We start from the raw sequence: 11,916 nt of genomic DNA on the forward strand, positions 1-11,916 counted from the left end.
ATTCATATACTCGCGATGACAACGCATTCGTTGTCAACACGCGTTTTACTGTTAAGATCCTATACAGATCAGCGAAAAACAAATAAGAAAGCCCGATAAGGAGATACCCTCATCTTAGTCCTCTCTACGTTTTTCATATTTTTAATTGCTTTTATCGAGTATTAAGACTCGAACCAACATTGTCTACGCAACGCGCATCAACTCTTAAAATAAATTTAATGTAGGAAGAATATACGAAGATTCGATCCGTATCATTACACAGTGTTTAATTTGGGTGTAGTAAATCAGAAAACACAGTTAAGGCGCTTAATTCAGGAAATTTTAATTATAAACTACTGGAGTCTTCTTTCAAGAATGTTATAATCGACTGTTTAATACACTTTAGGTTTTAAGACTATTTAAGGTAGTAAATTGTGAAAGTTTATTTTACTTACAATTCAAGTATGAGAACCATTTCGTCGTCGTCTTCGAACGCATCGTGGAGGTTGATCAATTTTTGGTGATGCAACTGATTCATAATGTCAATCTCGCGTCGAATTAAGTCTTTCTCAACAGCATGTGATACGGGAATAAACTTTGCAGCGAAAATATTTCCAGTGCTTCGCTCCCGGCATCTGTGCACAACACCAAAGGCTCCGTTACCTATCTCCTCGAGTATATCGTATCTATCGTAGACGCTTTGGTGCGAAATTTCTACGGGCTGTGGCACGAATTTCGAGTATATATCGAACACGTATGAGTCGTAGTCTTTGATTGGGCCATCAGCTTTGCCGCGTATCCTTTTACCGTTTTCATCCAACTCCCATTTGCGCTCAGTTGGCTTTTTCTTAATCGAATCTTTTGTCTTGATTAGTGTGCTTATTTCTGAAGCATCAGATCGTCCATAGACGTTATCGGCAAATATGCGGAAGTCATACTCCTTGCCAGGTGTCAGACCGGTAACGGCCATTGAAGTGAAACGTGTGTTTCCAACACGTATCCATGACGAAAGTGGATGCTCGCGGCGCTCAACTAGATAATTAGTAATGTCACTGCCGCCATCCCAAACAGGCGCCTTCCAGCTCAGAGATAACGAGTCTGTGCCAATACTCTCGACCAATGGGAAGCGCGGCGGATCTGGACGATCACTAATTTGCACTTGAATTACAGCCGTATCCGACCCAAGTTCGTTCTCTGCCGTTATCCGGTATGGGCCAGAGTCAAGCTGTGATCCATCACGAATTGTTAATACGGCATGTCGGTCCTTTACTTCAACATTGTAGTGTCCACCAGATTCAATTTTCTCGCCATCTCTTATCCAAAGGATGCGGGGCTTGGGGAAACCAGTGAATGGTATTTTAATAACAACGTTTTCACCGTTGTCAAAGTATGCAGTGTCTCTGAATCGTGGTGGCACATTCAACTTCGGCGCAGCTGTAAATTGTCAATAAAATAATTTTAATTACATTTATGTATTAAAATCTGTTTTCGATTACTAACTGATTGTGTACCGAATCGATATACCTTAGAAAAGTCAAGACAATTCAACATAAAAAGATAACTTATTGGTAATGAAACACTTACTCATAATAGCGAGAGCTGCACGAGTTGACTTGGCACCGGCTTTGTTTACGGCACGGCAAACATATTCATCAGCGTCCTCGCCAAATACGTCGTTAATGTTTAAGAAGTGGTTGTCGCCCTCGGAGTAGATATGATAGCGAGCTCCGCTCGTTATCTCACGCGCTCCTTTATACCAAGTGATGGTTGGTCGAGGTACTCCGGTGATTTCACATGTGAATTGCGCGTTATGATTTTGTATGCAGTTCGCATCACGCAGGGGCTTCACAATAAGAGGAGCTGTGGCGGCCTTTGGATCGATGATCTTAACAGCTTGCGATGCGGTCGATGCTTTCGATAGGCCTGCAATATTTTGTGCGAATATGCGGAATTCGTACTGACGACCTTCGATCAGATGATGGCAATTGATTTGATTAGCAGCACAAATAATTGGATTAACTCGTTGCCAGGTATCACTGCCAATTTCTCGTTTGTCGATCCAATAACCTTGTATGTGGCTACCACCATCCGACTCCGGCTTGTTCCACTCCAAATGGGCAAAATCGCCGCCAATCTCTGTAATGTCTGGAATGCCCGGTGGTGATGGGGGATCGATTGGTGCTTTGGCACGAATTGGATTCAAGCCTTCTAATGGTGCACCAATGCCGTTCTCATTTACAGCCATTACGCGAAATATGTACTCTTGGTTCTCGATTAGGCCTTGCACATTGAAGTTTGTGTCCTTGCAGGTGCTGGATACAGTGATCCAATGTGGTGACGATATATCCTTCCGTTCAACCACATAATGCGTTATTTTCAGGCCACCATCGTACGCTGGTGGACGCCAAGCCAATGTACATGAGTGCTTGTTGATATGGGAAATACCCATTGGTCCAACGGGCGTTGATGGCAGTCCGGTAATACGCGCATCAAAATGTCCAACTGCATTACCAGAATCATTGCTGAGCTCAATTTGATAGGTGCCTCCATCGGTCTTAACGATATCGCGAATAAATATAGCAATATAATCATCAAATATAGTATATTTAAAATGTGATTCATCAGCTAGATTGGAAATTAATTCGTTATTTCTGGTTATCTTCACTGAAAGTGGCTGATCGCCAGAATAGTATATTTTTATCTTTGTATTATCACCCTCCGGTAAGTACAACTCATTGGGGCAACGGTTTATGATCGGCGGTGAGCCGACTTTAAGATAACCTGATGTATGCACAAATCCAAGTGAGTTAATTGCTTCGCAAGTGTAATCACCATCATCGCCAGACTGCACATTTGTGATATGCAAACGGAAGACACCATCTTTGCTGTCACATGTAAATCGTCCTCCAGATTGCATCTGGATTTCCTTGCCATTTTTCAACCATCTGGCTGTAGGGCTAGGCTTACCAGAGGCAGCACATTGTAAAGTAAAATCTTTGCCACAAGGTGCGATCCTGTCTTGTAATCTCGATATCCAATCTGGTTTCTCGCCGCCCAAAACTTCGCACACCTTAATGGGCATTGTGCAATGGCTAGGCTCTGAGCGCCCAGCAGCATTAAGAGCAAAAATACGGAATTCATAATCACCCATTTCGATTAGGTTAATAACTGTGAATTCAGTGTCGAGGACATTGTAGTCATTACATTTAACCCAAACAGCCCCGCCAATATCTCGGCGTTCTATTATGTATCCGGTAATGCGCGAACCTCCATCGCTGAGTGGTTTCTCCCACTTCAAATCGACATAATTTTTGCCCACTTTCGTTACCTGGGGCGTGCCTGGTGGCGATGGTACATTGAATTTACCCTTCAGTTTGAATCGCATCGATGGAGGTGATGGCTTACTGAAGCCAGCAGCATTCTTCGCCTTAATACGGAATTCATATTCGCTGCCATTCGTCAAGTTGTACAACTGATATTTAGTATCTTTGATTAGATACTCATACGTATTCCACGATGAGTCATTAAGGATGTCACGGTATTCAATTTGATAGCCCTGAATGCGAGAGCCACCATCACTGGCTGGTCGAGTCCATATCAATGTCACGTTTCCAGAGTCCCAATCAATTACCTTTGGCTGGCCAGGTTCATCAGGAACAGTGAATTGATGCTTAGCGGTTATGGGCTCAGGCATGTCCAGCGGGTCGGATAGTCCATATTGATTCTCAGCTCGTACACGGAAATTATATTTGTGATTGGGTTCCAGGCCCATTACATCATAATGTGTATTACGCACAAAACTGCTTACCTTTACCCATGTACCACTGGTATCGAGTTTCTCAACTACATAATTTGTGATTGGCGACCCACCATCATCTAGTGGTGTTTTCCATGCGAGTGTGCACGTATCGGGTGTGATATCATAGGCATTCATTGGACCTTGCGGTACACCAGGTCTGTCAACAACAGTCACATGACAGGATGCGGTGTCCGAGCCCTTGCTATTTGTCAGGGTAATTGTGTAAGACCCAGTTTCCGAACGTTTAGCACATTTATTGTAATAAACTGAGCTGTAATCATCTGTATCAAACCGAATCCGCTGATCGGTCACTACATCGTTGCCATTGATATTCCAAGACGGTGTTGGTCGTGGATTCGCGTGATATGGCACTGTTATATGGAATTCCTCGCCGGCAATTACAGTCATGTCTCGAATAGATAAGTCAGACGTTATCTTGGGGGCATGTGGTGGACGGCGACAGAATATAAGGTCGCTTGAAGCGCTAAATGGCGATTGACCCGCCGCATTGACAGCAGCCACTCTAAATTCATATTCAGCGTTCTCAATTAGGTTGGGTATCTTACAGTTAAGATCTGGACAGAGGGCATGAACAGCCTTGGTCCATTTGTCTTCACTCAAAAGTCGTTTCTCGATTATGTATCCGGTTATTGGCGATCCACCGTCATGCTTGGGCTTAGACCAGGCAATCGTAATACTATCCTCTGTGGAATCAATGCCGCGAGGTATGCCAGGAGCATTTGGTACATCGAACGGATGTCTTGCTCTGATTGGCTCAGACGTATTAGCCGGATCTGATTCGCCATATTTATTTTCGGCAATTACACGGAAGTCGTACTCTTTACCAATTGTCAGATTGCGTACACGTACAAACGGTACAGTGCAGTAGCTGCTGACCTTGTTCCACGTTGAAGAGCGGGCTTCCTTTTTCTCAACAATATAGTTCTGAATCGGGGAGCCACCATCATCTTTCGGCGGATTCCAATATAATGTCAAAGAGTCACCAGCAAATTCATCAGCACGTAAATTGCTTGGTGGTCCGGGTCTATCTAAGACTTTTACGTTAATAGTAGCCGTATCATAGCCATGTGGATTTTTAAGCTGTAAGCGATACTGTCCTGAGTCCGATCGCTTTGAATTCTTTACAACAAACGAAGCAGCATCGTCAGTTAAGTGTTGGTGTACACGTTGGTCGTCATCCAACACAACATCGTTTGAGTACCAGAATGCAGTGGGCTTTGGGAAAGCTACATATGGTACGTGAATGCTGAAGTCGTCCCCGGCACGGCAAATAATATCGCGAACTCCGCCCAAGTCCATGCATGGCTTATTTGGTTGTTCTTCTATTTTGATGGGCTGTGATGGCTTGGATGGATCTGAGCGTCCAACATCATTTTCGGCAATGATGCGGAATGAATATTCCTCGCCTTCCATCAAAGCCGGTACCGTAAATACGGTAGAACTAATTGGTATGTCATTAACTGGCTTCCAATCTTTTGAATTTTTAGGTCGTAGTTCCACATAATACCCCTTGATTTTGGATTTGCCATCATTACGCGGAGGTCGCCAGGACAATGTGACGCTATCCCTTGATATGCGATCGGCCTTTGGAGGTTCAGGTGGATCGGGACGATAGCGTTGTAATTCGGCAGTCATAGGATCTGATGGCTTCGATGGGCTGCCAGGACCAGCTTCGTTGACCGCAGTCACACGGAACTCGTATTTAGATCCTTCACGCAAATCGGGCACAGTATAGCTTGTATTCGGCGTGGGATAGTTATTACACTTAATCCATTCACCGCCACGTTCTCGTCTTTCTACAATATAACCCGAAATTGGCTTTCCACCGCAATATTCTGGTGGATGCCATTCCAATGACGCTGAGCTTGGAGTATAACCAACAACTTGTGGCTGTGTGGGTGCACCTGGTGGATCGAATGGAGACTTAGCCACAACTGGCTTACCTTCGAGAGCTTCGGAAACACCGTAAATGTTTTCAGCCCTAACACGGAACAAATATTTTTTGCCTTCCGTAAGCCCCTTGACAGTGTAATTTGTTTTTGGGCAGTAGCCGGGCACAGGCTTCCAATCATCAACACCAAACTCTGTAAATTCAACGATATAGCCTGTAATTTCACTGCCACCGTCATCTTTCGGTGGATGCCATTGCATTGAAATGTGATCAGGTGCTGTCTCAGTGTAAGTTAGTGGACCTTCCGGTGGCGTTGGTTTGTCAACAACTATTATTTCAACATTAGCAGAGTCTTTGCCAAATTCGTTGGTAGCTGTAACCTTATATGTTCCAGAGTCTTGCCTGGTTGAATCATCGATGCGGAAAATAGTACGCTCTGAATTTGTATCGTATGAAATTTTGCTACCCTCTAACAATTTGATGTCACCGCGTTTCCATTCAACCGTCGGCGTTGGGGCACCAGATATCGGAATATTAACATTGACTGGTTCCCCAGCACGTACTTTGATACGCCTGCCGTGCAAGCCATCCAGATGCAGTTTTGGCTTCTCTCGCATGGGACGCGCACTTAGTGTACATGATGGCTCTGACGGTTTGCTATTTCCGGCTGCATTAACTGCCGATACCCTGTATTCATATTGATGATTTGGTGATACTCGATCGTCTCTATATTCTGTGGTCGGAATTGGTTCTCCATTAATTTTAATCCACCGACCAGTATTTACATCACGACGCTCGATATCATAGCCAAGTATGGGTGAGCCGCCGTTGCTAATAGGCTGTTTCCATTTGATAGTAATATGATCCTTGTCACTGTCCAATAATTCAGGCTTACCTGGTGCTCCAGGAACGGTGTATTGATTTTTGGCTATAACAGGCTGATCGGATGTTAATGGATCGGAACGGCCTTGTAAATTCTCAGCCATTACTCTAAACTCGTATTTGGTACCTTCCAAAAGCCTTGGGACAACTGCATGGTTATATTTAGCATTAACATAGGTAACAGCAGGTACCCAACCTCCGCCATGTGTTAAATCACGTTTCTCGATGACATATGCAGATATTTCAGAGCCGCCATTATCTTTTGGTGGCTTCCATGATATGGTCACAGTGTTAGCAGTAATTTCTTCGTACTCCAACGGGCCATCTGGAGGGCCGGGACGATCGAGAACAATCAGTTCAAAGCTACCCTCATCGATGCCAGAATCATTACGCAATAGCAAATGATAAACTCCTGAATCTGTGCGTTGACAATTAACAGTATGAACAACCGTATGGTGTCCAATTGTGGTAACGGTTGATCTTTCATTTGACTTCAATGCATTGTTCTGGTGCGTCCATATAGCTTCTGGTGCTGGTTCGCCGATGAAATCTATATCGATGTGAAATATAAGACCTGCCTTAATACGTACTTCGCGTAATGGTGTTATTATCTTTGGTGCCAAATAGCGCGGCTTAGCCATTATCATATCAGATGGTTCGGATGGCTCGGACTGACCAGCTTGATTAACAGCGATTACTCTAAACTCATACTCTTGTCCTTCGACAAGTTCTGGTACAGTTGCTGCTGTCTTATTTGGCGGTACGTGGACAACATTTACCCAGTATGGGCTGTTCTTTTCTTTCTTTTGTATAATATATTCGGTAAGGGGAGCACCGCCATCCGATTTTGGTGCGGCCCATTGCAGATCGACATGGTCGCGATCCCAATCCGTAACACTTGGTTTACCAGGTGCATCGGGTTCATCATACTCATTCTTGGCAATTATGCTCTTCGAAGCTTCCAATGGCTCAGATTCGCCGATAGCATTGACAGCCTTAACACGGAATAAATATTCTTTGCGATGAACAAGGCGGATAATATCATGAACAGGATGGGTACTCATGCCAGCATCTGACCATGTTCCTCTAGACAAGTCCATTTTTTCAATAATGTAGTGCAATATTGGTGAGCCGCCATCATCATCGGGCACTTGCCATCCTAAGTGGCACCCATCCCTGGTTATCTTAGTGATGTCCAGGGGTCCCTTTGGTGGTGATGGACGATCGAGTACGGTTGCGTGTGCCGATGCATCAAAGGAACCGTGTTCGTTTTTCAATATCAATGTATATCGTCCTTCATCAGATCGAAGCGCTGATGGTATTTCGAATGTCAGCTCATTTTGGAAAAGATTTGATTCGATTCGTGTATTTGGCTCAATTTCCTTGCCATTGTAAAGCCATTTGATTGTTGGTCGTGGTGAAGCTTCTATTGGTAGCGTCCAGCCCAGTCGCTTGCCAGCATGGACAGTTATATCGTTTAAGAGAGACTTATCAAAGAATGGAGCCAAGAAGCGGGGCTTGCAGATAATAGTTGCAGATGGATCCGATGGATCGCTCTGACCACCTCGATTTACAGCAATTATGCGGAACTCGTACTCTCCACCGTCAGTCAGATCGGGAATATGGGCTTTCCGCTCGTCTCCAGGTATAACAGCAGCACGTTCCCATTGTCCGAACTTAGGTCTCTTTTCGACAATATATGAAGTAATAGGTGCACCACCATCCTTTTTAGGTGCAGCCCATTCCAAGTCCACAAAGTCCTTTCCCCAATCAACAGCTTGTGGTTGACCTGGTTTATCGGGATGACAGTATGGATCCTTGGCTGTAATGGCTTGACTAGTTGTTAAAGGTTGTGATTGTCCTTGCTTGTTAACAGCACGCACTCTAAAGTTATAATCATGGTTTTCAATGAGATTGTCTGCACGAATCTCAGTGCCAGCACATTCTCCGACGGGCACCCAACGCATAGCTTCATTGTCCATTTTTTCAACCACATAGTGCGTTATTTCGGAACCACCGTCATCTTTGGGGGGTCGCCAACGTAATGTCATTGAGTTTTTGGTCACCTCATCGCCTCGTAGAGGACCTTCGGGTGCAGTTGGGACATCTAGTACAGTGACTTTCACTGTGTGCTTATCAACACCATTAATATTGCGGGCAACCAAAGTGTAGACTCCAGTATCCGCCCGCTTAGCATCTAGAACACGCAGTTTGGTACGATCATTGTAATTTGAAATCTTAACACGATCTGTATTTATAACCATGTTATCTTCATGAGTCCATTCCTTGCTTGGAATGGGCTCTCCAGTCACGGGCACATCAAATTCGTACACGTTGCCTGCACGAATCTTAATATCCAACATGTAATTCCTATCGATTCTAGGTGCCAAGTTTTTAGCACGCGCAACATGCGGCTCAGTTGCATCGCTTGGTACACCGGGACCGGCTTTATTTACAGCTCTTACACGGAATTCATATTTAACGCCTTCAATCAAGTCGGGCACATGACCGCTTGTTACATCGCCATCGACTTCAGCGCACTTCTCCCAATCTGGTGAGTATTTGTCACGTTTTTCAATTATGTAACCACTTATAGGTGAGCCCCCATCACTTTCTGGCCTTGTCCATTCCAAGTCCACGAAATCTTTGTCGAAATCTTTAATAGATGGAGCTCCCGGTTTGGTGGGCGCATCGTATGGATTCTTAGCTTCAGTGGCGTGAGGTGTGGTAAGTGGATCTGATGTACCTTGGCGATTCTTAGCACGCACTCTAAACTTATATTTATGTCCTGGCGTTAGACCCTTTATATTCAAACTTGTGGTTGGTCCATCTGTCTCGCCTGCTGGTACCCAACGACCAGTTGCTTCGTCCATTTTCTCCACCACATAATTATCAATCGGCTGGCCGCCGTCATCGTCAGGTGGACTCCATTTGATCGTGCAGCCCTCTGCATGGACATCTTCCACCTTAAGTGGTCCATTCGGTGGAGATGGTTTATCAATAACAGTTACCTTAACATCAGCACTATCGTCTCCGTTGGTGTTTTCAGCACGCACAGTATATAAACCAGAGTCGGAGCGGGTCGCATTTGTCACTTTAAGCTTGGTATTATATGGGACATGGGTAACTTTAATGTTATCCTTTGAATACACTTCTTTCTTTTTAAGTAGCCATTTAGTTAATGGCGCTGGTTCTCCGGATACTTTGCAATCAAATGTAAAAGCTTGCCCAGCCTTGATACGCACTTCGATCAAGTTAGAGCGGTCAATAACTGGCGGCTTGTTGCGTGATTTTGCGACAATGGGAGTTGTTGCATCAGATGGCTCGCCTGGTCCGGCGGCATTAACGGCGCTAACTCGGAATTCATATGCTTGGCCTTCAGTTAGATCAGGAACTGTGGCTTTGCATTGATCAGCTGGTACTTCTAGAGCCTTCTCCCAATGACCATATTTATCTTTCTTTTCAATAAGGTATCCTGTGATTGGAGATCCACCGTCGTTAAGTGGTGGCGTCCAGGCCAAATCAATGTGATCCTTATCCCAATCAGTTGGCCTTAAGTTTTCAGGCTTGCCGGGCTCATCAAACGGATTCTTGGCAATAATTGATTCCTCGCCAACTAATGGAGCCGATTCTCCCTCAGCGTTTACAGCCGATACTCTAAATTTATATTCATTACCAGGCGTTAGACCTGTAATATCGGCCTGAGGTTCGATTGATCGCCCACATGGTAGCCAACAGCCAGTTTCGGGATCTAACTTATCAATTTGAAAGTATTCAATGGGAGTGCCACCATCATCGCTTGGTCGTTTCCATTTCAGATGGCATCCTTCCTTATGAACATCAGATACCTGAAGTGGTCCATTGGGCGGCAAGGGCTTATCCGTAATATTTACATTGATCAGGACACTATCTTTGCCAGAGCTATTTGTTGCTGTTACCAAATATTCACCAGAATCACTCCGTTGAGTGGGGCGTATAACAAGCTTGGTGTAATAGTCGGGCGTTTCAATAGTTGTATTTTTTCCGGATTGCAAAGGATAGTTAGAAAATTTCCATTCCACTTTTGGTGCCGGCTCACCAACAATAACAGCGTCTAACTTAAGAGCTGTTCCGGCAGATATTGTTACATCGCGTAGGTTCCTTCGGTCTATTTTAGGTGCTAGGTAGCGTGGCTTGGCTACAAATGTTTTGCTGGCATCAGATGGCTCTGATTGTCCGCCCTTGTTTAGGGCAGTTACTCGGAATTGATATTCATTTCCTTCTATCAGTCCGTTCACTGTGGCGACAGGTGTAGGCGAGTCCGTTTCCAATGCCTTTTCCCATAGTGGGCTATATTTATCCTTTATTTCAATAATATATCCAGTAATTGGCGAGCCACCATCGCTAGCTGGTTCATTCCAAGCAAGTTCTACCTTATTGGCTGTCCAGTCTGTTGGCTCTGGGGCGCCAGGCTTAGATGGTGCCGCTGAATAATACAAACGATTATTAGATTCAAATTTCATTAGATGAAATAATATTAATTAAAACTTACTGAATGGATCTTTGGCGATTATTGAACCCAATGTTTCCAGTGGCTCAGATTCGCCTTCCTTATTCACAGCCTTTACGCGGAACTTATACTCATGACCGGGTATTAGGCCATCAACAGTCATTTCTGGTACATCACTCTTGCCAACAGGTAACCAAACGCCTGTATCGGGATCGAACTTTTCGACCAAATAACTATCAATAGGCTCCCCTCCATCATCTTTTGGTTTTTTCCACTTAAGCTTGCATCCGTCTTTGTGAATATCGGATACTTCTAGCGGGCCTTCCGGCTTGCCAGGCTTAGCTGCAAGGGTTTGTATATCCAATGTAAGTATAATACTATATTTGATTAATTATAGAAGTTGTATCGGATAGATATTGACTGACCGGTAACTTCAAACTGATTTAAAAAGTATGTAAAGTATGTAAGCCCATAAAAATATGTACTTACTTATAATGTTTATCTGGAATTCGACTTGATCTTGACCATAAAGGTTATGGGCGGCAATTTTATAAAGTCCAGTGTCTTTTCTCTCTGGCCTACTATTGATATATTTTGTATTGTAGGGAACTGTTTCTATGTGGCTTGCGGATGTGGGATAAACGCTTTTGCCGTTTTGAGTCCAGCTTATTTCTGGAGCTGGCTCACCGCTGACATTGATGTCTAGGAAAATCGGCTCTCCAGCCTTAATATTGTATGTGCGTATATTTTTGCGATCGATCTTTGGTGCCACTGTATAAAGAAGACAAAGTGTAAAATAATAACAGATTTTAGATGGAGTGTAATGTAAGTCTAATGAAATAAAAACATATTTCT

The 11,916-nt window shown here is 44.1% G+C and overlaps 1 protein-coding gene across 29 annotated transcripts in view; it reads right to left on the reverse strand.

The window, feature by feature from the left end:
• LOC111594130 (twitchin) overlaps nt 1-11,916 on the reverse strand; it is a 57,170-nt gene that overhangs the window by 5,025 nt on the left and 40,229 nt on the right. For all 29 annotated transcript variants that reach the window (XM_030223952.1, XM_030223958.1, XM_030223951.1 and 26 more), the window contains 4 exons: nt 11,551-11,832; nt 11,104-11,403; nt 1,564-11,037; nt 435-1,413 (listed from right to left, as the gene is read on the reverse strand). In XM_030223952.1, the coding sequence (XP_030079812.1) occupies nt 435-1,413; nt 1,564-11,037; nt 11,104-11,403; nt 11,551-11,832 (11,035 nt within the window). The remainder of the gene's footprint in view (nt 1-434; nt 1,414-1,563; nt 11,038-11,103; nt 11,404-11,550; nt 11,833-11,916) is intronic.

The sequence above is a fragment of the Drosophila hydei genome, unplaced genomic scaffold (assembly GCF_003285905.1).
Source record: "Drosophila hydei strain 15085-1641.00,03,60 unplaced genomic scaffold, DhydRS2 tig00000330-arrow-arrow-pilon, whole genome shotgun sequence".
NCBI lineage: Eukaryota > Metazoa > Arthropoda > Insecta > Diptera > Drosophilidae > Drosophila > Drosophila hydei.